This window comes from Electrona antarctica (assembly GCF_951216825.1).
Source record: "Electrona antarctica genome assembly, chromosome: 10".
Classification (NCBI taxonomy): Eukaryota; Metazoa; Chordata; class Actinopteri; order Myctophiformes; family Myctophidae; genus Electrona; species Electrona antarctica.
Genome location: NC_136791.1, coordinates 49,844,729 through 49,865,498, shown reverse-complemented (window position 1 = coordinate 49,865,498; position 20,770 = coordinate 49,844,729). Strand labels below are relative to the sequence as shown.

Below are 20,770 nucleotides of genomic sequence, written 5' to 3'. Positions count from 1 at the left end.
TTGCAAAACCAATGCCTTTTTGTTATTTATTTTTTTATTCATTTATTTGATTTTTTTAAAGACGTCTGAAACATTTGTGGTGGCATCATTGCTGCTATAGCCTCTAAAAGAAGACCTTGAATAACCAAAGTGCTAGAATAGTTACATTTCAATGGCTTCACTCTGTTAGTAAGAATTATACATCGAAAAATCTGCTCAGGTGAAAACACATATCAAACAAAATTGACAAAATTGATAGTTCAACCATATCAAAGGATCCTCTATCCTCTGATTGACATAATTGGGTAAGGGGATACAACACCCTACGTGATTCACCTAAAAAAGAAAAGAAAAGAAAAAGTCCTTTACATGGTTTTCATGTCCACAGCATAAACATCAGCACGCAAAAGTCTGAGCGTCACACCAGGAGAACACCACACTTGAACTACATGGGCATCTAATCCAAACCAATACAAAGAGAATGCCTAACGCAAAGTAATTGTTTGCCAATGAGCTATAAAAAAAAAAAAAGACATAAAACATAAAACAAAAAATAAATAAAAAAATAATGCTATAATTCGACACGGCATATACAGATCCTGAAGCCTAAAAAGATCACACAGTTTCAGAGTTAAACACAATTTATTTAATGCTTAAATAATTGTCTTGACCATCCAGTGTTTTTGTCATACAATATGCTATTTAGAGCTACAATCAAATAATGTCTTTATGTGACCTTAATGTGAGTAAGTTTTAAATTAAGGAAATACTTCACCAAAAAACCCAAAAATGAAATGCCCCAGTTTTTCGTTACTTCTACCACAGCAGCCTTTAGAAAACCAAATCGACACACTGCTAAAATGGTTACAAACAGTCTTACAGTGTACAGAGACTCCTATACCTTATAGCCAATACACACCATACAGTTAGATTTTACAGCGAGCCAGCCTACTAGCATTTACATTCAGGTTATTTCTTTCTCATAGCAGAAGCCGCCCCTCGCTTTAACATAGACAGACAAGACATTAGACCCTTGAGAAGCTATAGGACTTTTTTTTTTCTTCATACGGTTTTTCTCATTCCCAACATGATAAATGCTTTTAATGGTACCCTTTTTTTCTCATTTAAAATATAAAATTGGTGACAAATGTTAGGGATATACGTGTACACAGATAAAGGGTTTTCATTTTTCGTTTGAATACAGTGTTTGCAAACTTGTAAAAATTGTACTTAAAATAATGTGAACAGCATGCATGAAAATATGAGTACTCTGAAAGGCTGCTTTCGCAGGATTAGATCCATTCCCACTTTGGGAATTAACTGAAATTTGCAGAAGAGTCTCTGGAAATTTCCTCTGTTAAAATCGAACCAGCTTTTTTTTTTTTTCATATACAAACATTATACCTGCTATAATAATTAATTATACAAGAACATGTGAAGTTACACTCAAATCTTTCCTTTAAAAGTGGAACCGTTTAGCTTCGATTACATTTTGAATGCACTTGAAAAGTTCACCCTTCTCAGTGCATTCTAAACCTGCAACTTATCGTTTCTTTTTTTGTTTGTTTGTTTTTTTAAAGAATTTTACACGTCGTCACTTTATATACAGAAAAAAGCCTTCGTGTTAGTTTCCGTTTTTAAAAAGGAAGGAAAAAAACCCCAACCCAAAAACAATTTACATCCTGACAATAATGGGTCCAAGAAAAAACGATAAGGCGAGTGTTGAATGTGGATCTGGAGTGTTCATTTCAATGGGACTTTTTGTTGCCGTTATTTATTTCATTTACTTCTTTCTCATCTTCCACCACTTGAATTGAGCTTTTGTGCCATCTTTGGTCACAGGGTATAGTGTGTGATGTTCAGTTTCACCTGTGCGTTTGTGTGGAGGTGGAGGGGGTTCTCTGTAACGGGAGTGTTTTTTCCCATAGTCACGTCGAACGACGCTCCTCAATGTATCTCACGACACCAGTGGACCAATGGCACGTATTGAGTCACACACAACACAAGGAAGCAGAATCCTCCTCCACGGGTCTGCTGTTGTATAGAACCTCCCAGGTCCTCTTGATTGACAGGGGGAAGTGAGTTTTTCATGCTCATGCTAAAAGTCAGACAGGTCAAGTCTTCTCCCTTGAAGAAAACCATGCTTTTGAAATGGAAAGTTGCACACTGCGCCGTAGGGCCGTGAGTCTTCCCATTCTGGCTCTCCGCTCCTGTGTTTTCTTTCATCTCCAGGAGACACGGGAAGTCTCTCTACACCTGAATGATAGAAGAAATATGCTTTAATATATTTATGTAACAGGGCGGAAATGCTCCCTTTCCTAATGGTCCAAATGTGCATATAAATGCTTGTGGTATTAAATGGGGAAAGACATCCCGAGTATCCTTGTATTTCAAAATAGTTACCATAGAATCTTGTTGCTAAAACCAGTCCTCACAACAAAAGCGCGCGCGCACACGCACACGCACACACACACACACACACACACACACACACACACACACACACACACACACACACACACACACACACACACACACACACACAGCTAGTACAAGCATACCTGCCAATATGTATGCGTACCTACCTCCTCACGGCCCAATGCAGACACAGACACAAAGACATTATGTGCATACTGACATACACATTCACACTCATCTGATAGGTTAGAAAAAACAGCCTCGACCGGGTCACAGTGGTCGGTTTGGAATGAAGAGCAGGCTTTCCTATACAAAAGCCTGGTGACGCGAGGTTACTGATAGGGAGAAACACTGCCAGAACTCCAACTTGTAACCGCTTAAACCCCAGCATTGGTATTGTGGGGAAAGCTTTATCTGAAAATAGCAGATCGACAAGCTCACAATGCAGCATGTTGCATTACGTTGTGATTGTGAGCTTGCCGATCAGCTATTTTCAACGAAAGCTTTCCCCACAATAACAGAAAATAGTAAATAAATTAGTATTGAACCCTGAGGGACTCAGGTTACCAAGCCCCAATCCCCCGCCGGCGGGGGCAGCGGCTGTCCACCTCATGAACCGCTCTCAGCGGGTAAATGAGGCTGGTCAAGGTCTCAGGTTCCAACTCCGATATTTTTGATTTTCCCTCCTGGACCCCCCTGGGGTTTAAGAGGTTAAGTTAAGCAGTGTGTCAGTGACACAAAGATGATATGTACACTGGGCTCCAGTACCCAAGTTACAGTATCTCTCAAGACATTCAGTACTGAACAGAGCAGAATAAAATAATAATCCGTAACGAAATGAAACATTTCCTTTATTTTTTAAGTTCACCGTGTCTTGCCTCAACCTCAGTAAGCACAACTCCAGCAGCTGTATCCGAGTGTCTTCATCTCTTTCATTTTATGCATATAAACTTGATATGCATGAAATGAATGAGATATTATCAAGATAATATGCAGTAGAATCATTTCTATGATACCTTTATATATACTGAGGGCCCAGGAGAGCAGTGGACCAACAAAATGAAACATTTTGTTGCATATACTGTATGAGGAAAAAGGGGGAGTAAGTATGCTGAATGCTTTGTTTTGTTTTATCACTTTAGCATGCAATACCATTTATACCATGTTGGTATATGTACTGACTGAAATTAGCTATAAAGGGGTAGGGTTATATAAGTTTTTTACTTCTCCCTACTCCTTTCCGAACATATAAAAGTAAAAAAGAAAAAAAATTATACTTGCAGCCAGTGAGGCTTGGTTTTTTTGTTGTTGTTGTTTTTGTTTTGGGAATATTATTTTATTTGTTCTATATTGCACTTATTTTAATTCTTTGACTTTTGTCAAGTTTTTTATCATGTTCGGAATAACGTTTTTTATTCATTCATGCAATAGTGCACTACCTGGCAGAGCCCATCCCTACGAGTGAAGCTTCTTATCTCCCGACTTCCTCTCGTCCTTTCTCCTGCCGTTCTTCTTAGCTCCTTCTCCCTGTTGGAACAAACACCAATCAATATATAGATGAGATGTGGTTATGCTAATCTTCCAAAGGAGGAGAGAAGTTGTAACCCAACACAGCAACCCGAAACAACAAGCTTAGAGGAAAAAGTGACACTCCACGCGTCTTAGGAAGAGCAACCTGAAACCAGCAATCTGAACGCAGTAGAACCCAGTAAGCGCTAGCATTAGTGTTACTGTTGTCAGTTACCGCACACATTAACCAGACATCTTGGGACTGAGAAATGATGTTAGAATTAAACAGAGCCTGACATTTCAGAGCAGGGTTATAGCATGGATTAGTTCTCTAATTAACTAAGTTATGCATGTCAAACATTCATGCTACTGTACAGCTTGCACACAATAGTAGCACACCATCAAAACAACTGGGTCATGGTCAGCATTCTCTTTTGTAACACTGACACAAAGGAGAGAGACCATCACACAAAGTTCCCCTCTGAGGTCAGGTTCAAAACAATGTATGTATGTATGTATGTATGTATGTATGTATGTATGTATGTATGTATGTATGTATGTATGTATGTATGTATACTATATACCGGTGTGTATATGTGTGTGTGTGTGTGTGTGTGTGTATATATATATATATATATATATATATATATATACCTTCCACCAACTGTGTTTTTGCAGATATTGTTTTTCATTGAGACAACGAGAAGAGCTCTGTCTCTCTTAGGTTACAGCTATCAAGTGATCTGTTTGGTCCCTTGAACACTGACTCTCAGAGGGAGAACCATTTCACTCCTGTCATGCCAACCTCTGGCTCCTCCTCCTGGAGGATGGGACTGGGCCAGGGGTCTCCCAGGGTCCACATCCCCTCCTTGTCCTCTCCCTGGTCCTCAGGCGTGGGGGGAGACACACGCCGGATAACTTTCCTGATCACCTGCCGGATGAGCAGCAGTAGAAGTATATGTGGATGGATGACAGGACAGAGGTTTTGACGGAGATTAGAGAGAGGTTTGTTTTCCCTGTAATGGATGCTAAAGATACAACGTCAGAACTGAACGGCACAGGGGGACAAAAGTCACACATTACTTTTCTAGTAATGAGGTTACCGCCTCCATCGATGTACTGTTCCTCGGTCACAGACTCGCCTGGGATGTTCTTCGCCTGCTCGCCCTGATGATTAGGGAATGAATACAGGACCAAAGATTACTGGTTTGACTGGTGCAATACAACATGTTGAATTGAACAGCACCTCCACCACACTGCAAACCCACCTCAAGAGAAGAGAGCAGCCAAGTTAGTAAGAGACTGAATGTTAGGCGACGAGACACCATACGTTGTGCAAGCTTGCATGAAAATACTTACATAATGGATGCAAACAGTTAAGAGGTTAAAAAAAAGGTGAGAACATTGCGTAGCCGTAGATAGAGAAAACCTGCCATAACTAGGGTGGTCTGTGGGCAAACTGGGCATGCTTCCTTGGGAGAGAAACTTTAAAGATCTATTCATTATTGAGACTTCGGTAGATGATGGACGGAGCCCGTACAAAAATACTTTCTTTATTGAGCAATCTGACAACGTTTCGATCTATTTGATCTTCATCAGGTCATCACAAGCTTTGCACGGCTCACAGAAAATCATCGATTATCATACAATGTCTAACAAACATTTTGTTCTTCAATCAAAGCGTGTGTGTGTGTGTGTGTGTGTGTGTGTGTGTGTGTGTGTGTGTGTGTGTGTGTGTGTGTGTGTGTGTGTGTGCGTGTGTGTGTGTATGTGTGTCAAGCCCCAAGAACGGCTGTCCAACTGCTTATGCAATGTTTATTTCCATGTGGGGGAGGTGCGTCAGCTAGTTTCAGGAGGTAACAGGGGGTGTGTCAGCTAGTTTCAGGAGGTAACAGGAGGTGCGTCAGCTAGTTTCAGGAGGTAACAGGAGGTGCGTCAGCTAGTTTCAGGAGGTAACAGGAGGTGCGTCAGCTAGTTTCAGGAGGTAACAGGAGGTTAACCTGATCAACTTGGCCAACCCACACACAAATTAGTCTCGGAGGGGACCTCTCAAAACAGCAAATTTTGCCAAAAGGTGAGGAGGTTTGCATCTCAGACACATACATACACAAACACATTCACCAAAGGAGGGAAGAAATAGCAAGAGAGCGCAAACTATGCTCAAACTACCCCAACACCACTGCAACGTAGGCCAAATTCCCCACCCTTGAACTGCCTGAACCAATCCAAACCGAACCAGATAAAACCAAACCAGGCCTGGCCCTGCCTGCACGCCAGGTCAAGCAGGGTACCTTATAAATGACCCGGCGCCGGAACACTCTGGTGGTAACGGTCCGTTCCTCGTCCGAGCCAGAATCATTACAACAATGCTGCAGAAGTTATTATAAGGTCATTTCACAAACAGATATGCAAGGAGTCAGAGATGAAACAAGTACTGTAGAAAGAGGGGTGAGATTTAAGTGTTTTATCTGTTTGTATTATCTTGGTGTAATGTTTTTGAGTGGTGCAAACCACTCCAACAACTGGCTTTGTACCCGTGTACCCGTGTTTGTTCGTACCAAAAAAACGAGCATGGTTGCTATGGTTAGCAACCAAAAAAACGAGCATGGTTGCTATGGTTAGTATGTGACGTCACTGACATCACACAACAATAAATGTGTAGTTGCACCACTCAGTTCACACGGGTGTGATTTTTTCTGTACTATGTGTTGTTTTTGTTGTTGGTGTTGAACAGACCTGTGAAGATGAATATCCTTCAGGACAATAAAGATTATTATTATTGTTGTCGGATAGGGGTTTCCAAACCTTTTAGCCCCAAGACCCAATAGAGAAAGTTGGTGTCTTCCACTTACAAAAATACATCATGAATTAATCACTTAAAGGAGTAGTGCACCCCAAAAATGTTGTCAAAGATTTGTCACATTCCTGAGCCAATAATGAGACTTGGTCATCAAATTCTTGACGCGGGAAAGTGACAAAAATAAAATAATAACAATTCAAGTATTATTTGGGGTGAACTGGTTTAAGCCCTATTTTCAAAAAGGTGAAAACAGGCGACCTACAAGCTCACACAACGCTTTGTGATGCACCATGTTGTGGACTTAATAGATCTGCTTTAAAAAGCTTTAATAAATAAATAACAAAACTTAACAAACGTAAAGTTGATAATTACTCACAACCCATAAGAATGCTTGCATAACAGAAATGTGTTTGGGGGACCAATGGTCTAGTAGGGTTTGAGTTGAAATTGTGGTTATGGATATGTAGAATCATGGTGAATGTGTGCCTTCCTATTAACAGAATGGCAACAGTGAAGAATACTTCCACAGAATATCAATGTCATATTAAAGGACCACTTCACCACTTTTCAACATCTCTTCATATAATTGGTCCTCACTAATGTTCATGATAAAACACCACCATTATTTTCCTACTCAGTCTGTGTCTCATAGGAGGGCTTTGGGCAGTTCGGACACCCGTCCACCAGTGACATCATCATTAGGCAGATTTTTTTTTAAACAAGATTTCTTTTGAAATATATTTAGATTTGTATTATCGTGAGAACGATGGCTTCAACTTTTGCATTGCAACTTTTCAGGAAAAGAAAGCCTGCCGTTTCTATTAGCTTGGATTCACCATCGATGTCACTGGTGGACGGGTTTCTGAACTGCCCACAGCCTTCCTATGAGACACAGACTGAGTAGGAAAAAATGGTGGTGTTTTATCATGAACATTAGTTAGGACCAATTATAGGAAGAGATGTTGAAAAGTGGTGAAGTGGTCCTTTAATCGGTAGTGTTATTACCTGGACTTTCTTCTCAGACACCAGCGTTCCTTCTTCGTTCCGTCTGCCATTGGATGATTCCTGCGAGCCGCCGTGAGGCGAGTGTTGTAAGTGGTCGCCGTTGTGCCGAGACCTCCCCGACTCCACCCTGGACGAGGAAGTGACGGAGTCACTGGAGTTCTCTTGGCTGTGTGGGGGGAGATCAGGAATCAATAGAGATTAACAGAGGGACCTGGTGGTAAGAGCTGCTTTAAAGCGCAGATAACATGCATTTTAAAACTGCTTTTAACCCATTTTGGACTGAAAAAGGCTTCTAAATCCTAATAGTTTTCTGAAAAACCCTATGTTTCTATGTCAGTGGTGCTCAACCTTTTTCATGTCAAGGACCCCCAGAATTACCTCTATTGGGCCACCACGGACCCCCATCTCAAAATATGTTGTTCCAGGGACCCCCCAGAAGCCAATATTTTAGTTAAAAATGTTCGCTCTGAAAAAGGCTTCTAAATCCTAATAGTTTTCTGAAAAACCCTATGTTTCTATGTCAGTGGTGCTCAACCTTTTTCATGTCAAGGACCCCCAGAATTATCTCTATTGGGCCACGGACCCCCATCTCAAAATATGTTGTTCCAGGGACCCCCCAGAAGCCAATATTTTTGTTAAAAATGTTCGCTCTGAAATATATATTCAAAGATTTGCACCACATTTTCACAACTTTTAAAAAATAACAGACCTACAAGCTTGTAGCGCGCCACTCGGTGGTGCGCTATGAGCTTGCTCAATCACCGCTCTGATATAAGCAGTCCTTGTCATTATTTTCTTTCTGGACTTTGAAAGCAGTTTTAGCTGCAGTACCACAATGTCCTGAGGTGGTGGGGGAGCTGATATGCAAATTATTTAATATTTGAGTCATTATAATACTGATGCTAGATAAAACCAGGCTTGTTTCCATTCCATGCCAGCTTGGAAAATCAACAATGGTGGACATTGTAAACAAAGTGGAAATGCAAATTTGGAACTGAAGAAGAGGAGGAATTATACAAAGTAGGGTGACATTGATGACATCACGATGAGGACAAAATCAGTTGAGCTGTTCCTGAGAGCAATTTCCATTAAAGCACCCATATGATATGAAAGCCTGATTGTTCAAAATTGGTTATTTGTGGGGATGGAAAACACATATGGGAGCCACAAAAACACAAAAGAAATTGAAAAAGTTGAATTTTATGTTATAGGTCCTTTAAAAAACAAACATAGATCTAGTATTATAATTATTTGTTATTAATGTAACACTTGCTACAGTCCAACATTGAAATTTACTTTTACAATTCGATTTTTGTAAATTACTAAAATCTATGTTTATCTATATTCCTGGAGTGATGTATTCAGTAATAATGCCAGCATACACAGTACAATTCACAGCGCTCATTCATCCATTCATCCATTTGTACACTGTGAATTAAGTTATAACCCTAGGGATTTTACAGCGTAAGTAAGTAGTAGTAAGTAGCCTTGCCGAGCCATGAGGCCCATAGGGCAGGAGCCTAGCTCCTGTTTCTGTAGCGTGAGGCAGCTTGATGTACAAGTACACCCCCTGGACATGACGCTAGTATGTCACAGGGACTTACCCCCAATCCAACCCTTGATGCTGAGTGTCAAGCAGGGAGGCATTGGGTCCCATTTTTTAGAGTCTTTGGTATGACCCGGCCGGGGATTGAACCCCGACCTCCCAGTCTCAGGGCGGACACTCTAACCACAAGGCCACTGAGCTGGTATTTTACAGCGTATACTGACATAATGGTAGCACTGACCACAGCATTGAGAACAGTACCTGTTACGGTACAGTACCTGTTTTCCGGTCTGTCCAGCCGGTCCGAGCTGACGCTGCGGCCCGGCGTGGGCGGCTCCACGTTGACGTTCGACGTCTCGCTCTGCCAACCTGCTGGAAATGAACACATATCTTTTTCTGCCTGCTCCACCTTACTGAGAATATCCTGCACCCTGGCCTCCGTCATCTCCTCGCCCTCCTCCGTGTCCTCCGAGCCTAGCTCCCTCTTCACCTCCTCCAGCAGAGATCGGATCTCCGCCACTATTTCTTCGTCGTCGTCTCCGTCTCCGTCTCCGCCGGCCTCCTTCTCCTCCGTCGAGTCCGTCGAGTCACTGGGCTGGAGGTCCGCCAGCGCCACGACCCAGGCCTGAGGGGAGAGGTCTAGGGGAGTGGCCTGCTCCTCCTCACAGGCCTCGAGCTCCTCTCGTGAGCCGTCTACGCCAGTCACGACAACTTCAACCACCTGGGTTTCTCCTTCACACCTACTACTCTCTTTATCCACACGTCCACCCACGTCTCTCTTCTCACTCTCCCCTGCTGCGTCAGAATGTCTCCCTTTAAGCACCCGGCCTGTTTGATCAACCCACTCAGCCCCCTCCTCCGTAACCTTTAAGTCAGATTCTGCTTCTATTGCAGCGCTGTTGTCTTTCACCTTGTGTCCCAATTCTGTCAAATGATCCTCTATCAGATTATGTAGCTCTTCTATTGCTTCAGTCTCCAACTTCCCATGCTCTATGAGCTGTCTGTGCATCACGACTGCCCCCCCCACCCTTGCGGACTCCCCCCTGTCGTCTGCAGTACATTTATTTTCCAGTGCAGGTGTAGGCCCGTCTACTGCCATTGACTCACTATTTCCTTCAGTTGCTTCATGCCTTTGTTCGGCCTTTTCATTCCACTCCTCCTCTACCTCTTGTCTCACCCTGCCATTTCCCTCGACTGACTCTGCTGTAGCCATGGTTACAACCTCCGCTAGCCTCTCGGTCACTTCCTTATCACTTGCGTTCACACCTTGCTCCTCTGTTGCTCCATTGGGAGTCAGCCCTCCATTCCCCTTTTGGACTCTGTCCGGCGTCAGTGGTGATACCGACGACGATACCGGTGACACCGACGATACCGGTGACACCGAGGCAGAAGACGTAGAGTAAGCCATGTCTCTGTCTGACTCATACCTCTCTGGAGAGGAGCAAAACGTGGCCTTGTGTTGGACCTCGGCCTCTTGACATGACCTGTCCTCCTCCTCGCTCAGCAGCAGCTGGTCGTTCAGAGCGATGTGAGGCTTGGTGGGCTTGGTGGGTAGGATGGGGTCAGGGAGTACGAAGACAGGGACAGACAGGGCGAGCTCACAAGGTCTGGGGGGGCTCCGAGGGGGACTGTCCGGCTCTCCACTACCAGGCTCTATCTCTGGGCTCCAGGGCAGAGGCTGAGGTTGGGGGCTCGCTGCGACGGGGGTGTCTGGGTCGGGGTAATGGTAGGGATGGTGGTGCGGGGCAGGGGTGGGGTTGGGGGTGACGGGGAGTTCAGGTTCCAGGAAGTGGGGGTCGGAGTGCAGTGTGGCGGGGGACTGCAGCTCCGCTAGGATGTTCTGATAATCTGTTGGTGACAGGATGACAAATGTAGAAACAAACACCCAAGCACAAGCACATGACATACTGAGTATGACCCATGCACACAGTCAAACACAGACGCGAACACATGCACACCTCATGACATGGACAATGACACATAGACTGGAGTGTATAGCATGTATCCAAGCAACCACGAGCTAAGATGGTGATATATACATTAACAATAATGATACTGATGCCACGATGAGTCACCTTGCCAAACGGGCAATACGGCAACACTGCATGAAATAATTACCGGTACTTTACTATATAGAGCTTGCTCATGTCATACAAAAAAGGTAAAAGATAGAAGCATATTGGGGGGGGAAAAGTCTTTTAACAGTATTTTAGCAGGCAAGATGATTTCTTATCTTGTGATGCTGTTAAAAGTACACTCAGTGTCACTCAGTGTTTTTGGTGAGATAAGTCATTGAATGTGAGACACACTAGAGACATAAGGCCAGAATAATCATAGGGTGCAATGGGATGAATGCAATGTGATCACGATTGGAGTGGATGTTCAGTTACATGCTCACATGAGACACAGGAGAGATGAGAGAAAGAGGAGGACGAGGACACATGAGAGGCACATGGAAGGATGAGCTACATGAATATCTCCATAGTGGAGGGATCAACGGGAAGGGACGGAGCAGGGGGGACGGAGGACACGCAGGAACACTGACAGTGAGGACAGGGTGACAGGGAGCGGAGCGGCGGGGAGGAGGGACCGGGGCTGGGACAACGAGATCCAGAGGGTGACATAGTAGGAGGGAAACTGGCCAAGGAGAGGGAAGGGGAGACGGGACGGGAGGACGACGTGCACAGCTGGGCCCCCAGGGAAGGAGTGTCAGACGGCGAGGGCCCAGGTGCAGGCAGGGGGGAGAGGCTGGAGGACACCGGTAAAGGTTCAGACGGGGGACAGGAGGATGAAAGAGCCGCAGGTTCAAGGGGGACAGCGGTGGGAGAGGACGGTGTGGTGGGAGCAGGTATAGGAGTAGAGGGGACAGTGGCTACCGCGGTCACAGGTTCAAGGTATAGGAGTAGAGGGGACAGTGGTATAGGAGTAGGTATAGGAGGACAAGGTATAGGAGTAGAGGGGACAGTGGCTACTGGTTCAAGGGGGACAGCGGTGAGAGAGGACGGTGTGGTTGCAGCAGGTATAGGAGTAGAGGGGACAGTGGCTACCGCGGCCACAGGTTCAAGGTATAGGAGTAGAGGGGACAGTGGTATAGGAGTAGGTATAGGAGGACAAGGTATAGGAGTAGAGGGGACAGTGGCTACTGCGGCCGCAGGTTCAAGGTATAGGAGTAGAGGGGACAGTGGTATAGGAGTAGGTATAGGAGGACAAGGTATAGGAGTAGAGGGGACAGTGGCTACTGCGGCCGCAGGTTCAGGAGGGACAGCGGCGGGAGAGGACGTAACTGCTGTGCATGAAGGAACGGGGGAGCGTACGTCGGCAACGTCCAGCAGCACGGCGTCGGACGGAGCTGGGGGGACAACAGACGGAGCGAGAGCTGGAGAGAGGAGCATGGCCAGAGTGGGGGATGGAGAGGGAGGTACCGCGCCGGTGGCAGGTACAGGTGACGAGATGAGAGGGATGGGAGAGGAAGGGTGGGGTGAGAAAGGGACGGAAGCAGACTGGCATGTGTCGGCAGGAGCCGACTGAGAGCTGGAGCACGTGGCCGTAGGAGGAGGGAGCGTCCGAAACTGTGGCGGAGGTGCCAGGTCACGGAGAGAAATGGAGGACTCGTAACTGGGAGAGCGGCGTGGGGACATGGGATAGAGGCAGGGCACCGAGGTAGTGGGTGAGGGAGGGGGAGTCAGGGCAGCGGTCGGGGAAAGAGGAGCCAATGGGGCGGATTCTGACAGTTTGCAAGGGTACAGAGGGACAATGAGGCAAACTACAGGGAAAGACGAAGGTGAAAGACAATGGCACACACAACACAAAGAAAACAAAACATGAAAGGTAAAAAGAAAAGGAGACAACAGAAAGAACAGATGAAAAACAACAAATGCACAGACTCAACAGGTCTTAAAATGTGTTAGCATAACAAGACAGAGAATGAATGAGAGGCGTGACTGAGGACTGATTTTGAGTACTGTATGGGGGTGGGATAGGTGGGGAATGGAGGAATGGTACACAGAAGGACATCAACAGCACATGACTCTTAAATGATGTTAAGAGCTGTTATGGACTGTTGCCAGCGCATGTGGATACTGCTGGGAGGGGGTGGGGGTATGATGGGAGGCAGCAGGAGGAGGAGGCAGAGGAGGAAGAGGAGGAGGCAGTCTGTTTTTGTAGAGGAAGAGGCGCTCTCATCTATCCAGGGAAGGCTCAGAGGAAGTGGAGGAGCACTAAGAGATCTCTAAACTAAATGAGGAGCTAGAGAGTGAACAGAACAGAGTGCACTCTACAGGGTGAACAACACACTAGAGTTCATACAGACATGCATTAGGGAATTCACAGGCTTGCTAAAATAAAACAGTTTGTTTTAATGAAAAGTCAAAAGGTTACTGAACAACAGGTAAAAGCGGCATGTTAACAGCGTGCACTTGGTTAGAATGGGATTCCTGACATTGAGTTTTTGTGGCCGCTAGGTAAACGTCATGTTAAGATTTGCACATGTGCAAGAGCCAAGTACTAACGAGTAACACTGAACATGGTACTCATCAGAGTTGTTAGTAATTTCATCTCCAAATTCAGTCAACTCAACAGGTTGATACTATAGGCACAATTGTATTGAATAGCCCAGCCAGGTCAAGCCTTTATCATCCTGTGCATGCTATTTGCTCAAAATCAAATGTAACGCTATTGAGATAATGGGTATAAGCCCAATTAAAACGCAAGGAAGGGGAAATTATACCAACAAATGTAAAATAGGCCATAGCTATTAACTAATAGCTTCTATTGCAAAACACATTATTTGGCAAAGCAAGGGACTCAGTTCTGGGATTTCTAGAGGCCAGTCTGTTATCGAGACGATCAAATCCCAGAAAGGAAATTAAATACAGTACACATTTCTCTAGAGATTACCACTGGAAAATATCTGCCACCTACGTCTACGATCCATGCCTAGGAAACTGTCCCATTAGATTAGTGGTTCCCAAACCATTTAGCTCAAGACGAGATGAGAAATGGGCCCAGACTAGTGAAAACAGCAGATCTACAGGCTCACAATGTGCCACACCACGATGTAATGTGAGAATGTTGAACAGCTATTTTTACATTTGCGGATTTCTTTAAAGGGGAAAACCACCCATTTTCAACATTTTACTATGTCATTAATATACCTTAGAGCTGTTGTGTGGACATAATAAAAAAGTTCCCCCATTCTGTGTTTCCTAGAACTGTAAGTATGAAAAAAAATCATTAACATGGTGAAACACATCTTGATGACATCATCAAGATGTGTTTCACCATGTTAATGATTTTTTTCAGATCTCCAGTTCTAGGAAACACAGAATGGGGGAACTTTTTTATTATGTCCACACAACAGCTCTAAGGTATATTAATGACATAGTAAAATGTTGAAAATTAGTGGAATGCCCCTTTAATGAAATTCTTTAGAATTGTCGACTTTATTATGTCTGTATGTATTAGACTTTTTTGAATGTTTGAAAATCTTTTGGAATAATAGTTTTATTTGGAGAAATTGTACAAAATCAAAGGAAAAAAGGGGATATTTACTCGCGACCCATAAAAAATGTGTCCGTGACCCAAAAATGGGCCCCTGACCCATTGTTTGGGAAACAAGTTCATTAGATTGTGGGGCACAAAATTAAAATACAACAGGAGGCAGCAGGACGAGGTAAGAGGTCAGCTAGATAGAGCTAAACTTTACCATCAGCCTGATCCCGGAAAACAGCGCTATCATCGGCAAAACTTCTTGTGCCTGAAATGTTACCATAGTCAAATATCGGGCCCTCCAGTAAAGTCACAATATCCATCCGATTGACTTTGGTCAGCACCGCAGTTAAGGCATCCGCTGTGAAGGAGAAGACGAGAGGAAATGTGCTGAGTCAGTTCGTTGCAAAGATGAAACAAGAGCTGGGTATGGGTCTTAACCCATTTTGACCTGAGATCAGATTCTATAAATGTCTTCTACATCCTGACAGTTTTCTGAAAAAGCTATGTTTCTATGTCAGTCGTTCTTCGTTTTTTCAAAAATAGCAGACCTACAAGCTCGTAGCGCGCCACTCGGTGGCGCGCTATGAGCTTGTAGATCTGCTATTTTTCAATAGCTAAAGCATAGCATAATGCTAACACCAAAAGGGGTTAATTATATACAAGCTACAGTGAGCGTCCTTTTTTTTCAGTGCACAGTCCTACAAAATTATGCTTTGAGGGACAGCAAAACAAATGTTTTCAGCCTCTTCAGCATCCATTCTTCTAACCACCACATTGTTATTATTTAATCCCAATATTATTATTGTTGAAGGCAATAAATAGCAGAAATAGCAGCATAACATGCGATTTCTGATAGTACTGCAACCGTTGATAGTGTAAAGATAGGCCTACTTGTTCATTTTCTCTGGTTTGAGGCTAAAGTAGGCCATACTAGGACTGACTGTTCTGTTGTCCAGAACATCTTGTCCTGAGTGGTGCTTGAGGACTATGTTTTATTTTGTGGCTTTCGCCTTTATTTTATTTTTTTCATGGAGGGACAGACAGTAGGCTGACAGGAAATGGGGAGAGAGATGGGGGGGAAGACATGCAGTAAAGGCCGTCGGGATCGGGAGTCGAACCCGCGGCACACTGCCAGACTGGATTACCAGCCAAGGTGCCTGGACCACTGAGCCATGGCCCAGGCCAAGCAGCAGCACTTTGAATGGGAATGCAGCTGCATTCATTCAACTTGCCCTATCACAAGTTGAATGAATGCAACTGTCCTACTGTCATTTTGCTCTGAAAATATGTTGGGAAGAGAGGGAGTGAGAGAACAGATGTTGAAGGAGGCCAGGTAGACAGAACAACCAATAGGTGGAAACATAATCTGACTCGGATAGATTTCGAACAGTGAAAGAGACCTTGAATTTAGGAAGCTTGATATGAAGGTGTGATTTGTTACGGTGCAATCTTTAACTCTAAAGCAAAATCAGGGACTTAGAAATGAGGGCACAGGGAAATAAAGGGAGAGAGAGAGGGTGGGGTAAAGGATATACTGTAGGAGTTGAAAAAGCAAGAAAATAAAATGATATATCAGCGAGAGATATGGACTCACTAGTGGCATTTTTCCCATCACGGCTGACCCATTTCTTTAGCAGCATGAAACTCTGTGCTGTCAGAGAGTTGGGGTTGTCTAGTCGGATGTGGTTGATCTCATCCACACTGAAGTCCATCTCCCGAGCCAGCTCTGCAATTCACACATACAGTACATGAACTCATTAGAAATCAGCAAACCAATAGACCCTGTGCATAAATGTTCGGGCACACATTATGCGTTTGGTGGCCGGAAGTTCCGTCCACTCCCATTATATTGGAAAAATCACACCCGTGTGAACTGAGTGGTGCAACTCCCCCCCCCCCCCCCCCCCCCCTCTCCCCCCTCCCCTCTCTCTCTCTCTCTCTCTCTGTCTCTCATTAGCAGGCAGCAGTGCAGCACTATCTCTCTCTCTCTGTTTCTGGCACAACAGCGCCACTTTTGGTAGTCATTGGTACTCGTGCTCATAGTGACAGTCACATAGGTGGGTGGGTGAACACATGGGTGAACACATAGGTGAACACGGACATTGCTGTTCCTTGGAGTGGTTGCACCACTCAAAAAACAGAAAGACCACCCTGACGCGCTGAGCTGACGGAGCTGATGCGCGTGCACTCGCGTGAAGTCCGACGCATTGGGTTCAACATTTGTGAACTATGACCCGGCAGTGATAGGCACCAACCAATGGGACAGATGTGTCCCACTGTCACTTGTAGTTTTCTTTCAGTGATCCAGCACACCAAATGCAGGGGGAATGCAAAGCAGACGATATAGCTGGGTTGGAACTTTAAAGATGTGGCTTTTGTTGACTAGTTTTTGTGCTAGTTGCACAGCTTTTTGAAAACCTTATAACCATACCTAACACCACGCCAAAATTCAAAAACTAGTCACCAAAAGCCAAATCTTGGTGATTACTTAGTTCATCCCCAGGTAATACAGAACAAACGATCAACGATATTGTTGATCGGAGTCTATGCCGATGTCAGAACATCATTGTGATGTCAGAACAGGCCAGCTCCATATATGGAGCCTGGGCAGTGGGGCCTGTCCAGAGCCCGGGCAGAGGCCTTTTGTGGCGATTCTGGATAACCGTGGGTCCAACCAACTCAAGGCCGGGCACTGCACTCCCTGTGGAGGTGTAGAGCGCGGGTGAATTTGAAGTCGGTGGGGCGAACGGTACTCAAGTTACGTGGATTACAGACAGATAGATAGATAGATAGATAGATAGATAGATAGATAGATAGATAGATAGATAGATAGATAGATAGATAGATAGATAGATAGATAGATAGATAGATAGATAGATAGATAGTAATTGCCAGAGATTTATGTATTTCTTGCACAAGCAGAGCGCGCCAGTACTGCGATCGGCTGGGTATGTATGTATGTATGTCGGTGTACTCCACCGGCCAATAAGGGACCACTGTTCTTCTTGATGACGTAACTAAAGTACGTTTCAAGGTTGGTATAAAGTCAATAACGGGTCTAAAGGATTTAGAATAGCAGAGAGCTCTAGGACTCAGAGCAGCAGTCGTACCCAGATAGAAGAGAGCTCTAGCACTCAGAGAAGCAGTCGTACCCAGACAGCAGCAGAGAGCTTTAGGACTCAGAGCAGCAGTCATACCAGCAGTGGTGAGTGCACCCCATGGCGCGCTATGCTTGCGCACAATACTTGTGGCGCAAGTTGGCATCTCGAGGGAGTGCATTTCTAGTTTATTTATCTATTCCGTATACACTTTTCAGGGTTCCTATGACCCTATGACGTCAAGTGGGTCAATACATCATCATACATCATCATCATACTGTACTTATGCGAGACTCAACGCTTGAAATTGTCGGTTTAACCACACTTTCTAGTTCATAATTATTGATGGAATTCAATATACATAGTATGTAAATACTGTAATCTTTCTATGCCATGTTAAGGTTCGGATTGCCTTCAGACAAATACTCAAATAAATATTAAGAGTTGACAAAGGGTTTTTATCAGTCATTCTGATGACGACCTACAGCTAAGCCTGTGTCGAGTTCAGTCAGGTTTGTCTCTAATCTGTGTAACAATTGGCGTGTAAGCCTGTATTTGAATTTGTGATTTTATGGGGACTATGTCTGCCTTTGTTTGTCTTTGTATTTGTATGTTGCTATGGACCATGTGTCCTTAATAATTCTATACTGTATTTTCATAACCTAGAATTAAAACTGTGCAATGTATTGTCTTAGCCAGTAGATGGCACACTTTTCCAACAGTAGAGTATTAAGGGCTTAGTTCATTTAGGGGCAATGAAGTGGAAAACTGATGGAAAGGGCCACAGTGAGAGAGCGAGAGACACAGAGAGAGAGAGAGAGAGAGAGAAAGAGAGGGGGGGGGGGGAGAGAGACAACTCAGACAGGGTAATGCAGCATTTTCTCACCGGTCCAGCTCAATCCCAGGTGGTCGGCCACAATGGCCATGCGCAGGTCTGTTCTCTCACATGGGCTCTGGGGACCTGGGGTAGCACAGGACAACAATTAATCAAAACAGTTCACACTCCTCTGCCCTACACAGTGAAATGTAAGAGAGAAAAGATAAAATAGATATACAGATAAAATAGATAGATAGATAGATAGATAGAGAGAGATACGGTAGATAGATAGATAGAGAGAGAGAGAGAGAGAGAGAGAGAGAGAGAGAGAGAGAGAGAGAGAGAGAGAGAGAGAGAGAGAGAGAGAGATATACGGTAGATAGATAGATAGATAGATAGATAGATAGATAGATAGATAGATAGATAGATAGATAGATAGATAGATAGATAGATAGATAGATAGATAGGATAGATAGATAGATCACTTTTCTGGCCACCTGTTTATATTTATCAAGAGGAGAATATGGTGTAACCATCAACCTTAAGAGTAATTTTAAAAAGGTTGAAAATGCATTGTATTCAAATCCTGGTGCAGACTCTGGCATATTGATTCTTTGGTCAGAGTAGAGGCACTTTGTGTTAATTTAGATTAGTTTCCCAGGTTGGCAAAAAAAGGCTTGACCGCACTAGACACATTATGGCATACTAAAATGTGTTAATAGGATATGTGGAGCTCTAGTATGAATATGTTTATCCTAAAGGCAGGCAGAAACTGTCATAAGAACCACACAAAACATATCAGGAGAATAAGATGACGCTCAACGACAGACTGATGTTGTCCTACAACACTAAAATGCACGACGCTATGTCAGACTGCTACTGTATGTTAGCATGCAGAGAGCTTTCTGTGTGTGCTAACACATATTTAGGTTGTGTAACATAGCTCAGAACATGGATTCTAGGGACTGCTACATTAGCAGGTTTTCAGTAGCCACCCTGCACAGACAGACAGACAGACAGACTTGGGGGGGTCGCCACGAAGAGACTGGCTGCGCCGGAGGCCCAGTCATTACTACTCGCATGCTTTTACTACCACTACGACGGGGGTTGAACAGGCCTGGGAGGGTGGGGTTGGGGGGGGGGGGGGGGGGAGGGGGAGAGTTGGGAGTCTGGCAACAGGGACAATACAATACACAGTACAGCGATGACAAGACAATATATACAAATTTAAATGACAGCTATTGTTTGTAAGAGAATATAACAACACGCCACAGGCATTCCAATCAATTCATCCATCAAACGATCACGACATCATGCAGCTAAACGTGATGTGTATAGAGAGATAAATATATAGATGTATTTTAAACATAGTGTGAAAGTTTTACAAACTAGGCTTGATCTCCGCGACGGGGGGCGCCCGAGGCCCAGTGACTCCCTGACTGCCTTCCTTGCCACCAGTCCGCCTACTCCTCCTGCTTCTCTCACTGCCGGAGGCCCTGTCCGTCGCCGCCGCCGCCTTTGCCCTTACGGACGCGGCCCCGGCCTCAGCCCTCGAACCTCTACCAGACCTGGATGAGCGGGAGGGCTGGGAGGGCTGGGAGGGCTGGGAAGGCTGGGAGGGCTGGGAGGCGTCCGACAGCGAGTTGCTCCGGGAGGTGCTGTCCTCCTCCGACTGTTCTGTCTTTTTCTCCTCGTCTGACAGCCGGTCCACCAGCTTTAGCGTCTCCCCGCTAATCCCTTTAAAGTACTCGATGGTGCGCTTACAAACCTCGCTAGGGTTCTCCTGACTGTCCTTTCTGCCTGATGCCTCACCTGCGCCACTGCTGACCTGATGCCTGTCCTTCAGTGGCAGCCTCGAGGGCAACTGTATGGCTGCTCTCTCTGGGTCCAGTGCCCTCGTAGGCCGGGATGTGACCCGAACGGATATAAGGGGGCTGGCTGTGGCAGCTGTGCTGCTCTTTTTAACATCCTTGATTGGGATTCTGGACCTGGGCTCTACTTTGGCTATGGCTGGCTCTGCTCTCTTCCTAACCTCAGCCTTCACTGCTTGTTTGGGTTTCTGTTTACCTATGGCTGTCCCCTGTGTGTGGAACGTCCACCCCGATGCT

The 20,770-nt window shown here is 44.8% G+C and overlaps 1 protein-coding gene across 1 annotated transcript in view; it reads right to left on the bottom strand.

Moving 5' to 3' along the window:
• The window catches only part of ank3a (ankyrin 3a), a 249,797-nt gene continuing 229,027 nt past the window's right edge, over positions 1–20,770 (bottom strand). The window contains exons 37-46 of the mRNA XM_079511692.1: positions 18,732–18,806; positions 16,342–16,473; positions 14,962–15,105; positions 9,536–9,626; positions 7,712–7,877; positions 6,198–6,275; positions 4,990–5,073; positions 4,712–4,837; positions 3,837–3,924; positions 1–2,235 (exon numbers count right to left, since the gene is read on the bottom strand). Of these exons, the coding sequence (XP_079367818.1) occupies positions 3,853–3,924; positions 4,712–4,837; positions 4,990–5,073; positions 6,198–6,275; positions 7,712–7,877; positions 9,536–9,626; positions 14,962–15,105; positions 16,342–16,473; positions 18,732–18,806 (968 nt within the window). The 3' untranslated portion in view covers positions 1–2,235; positions 3,837–3,852. The remainder of the gene's footprint in view (positions 2,236–3,836; positions 3,925–4,711; positions 4,838–4,989; positions 5,074–6,197; positions 6,276–7,711; positions 7,878–9,535; positions 9,627–14,961; positions 15,106–16,341; positions 16,474–18,731; positions 18,807–20,770) is intronic.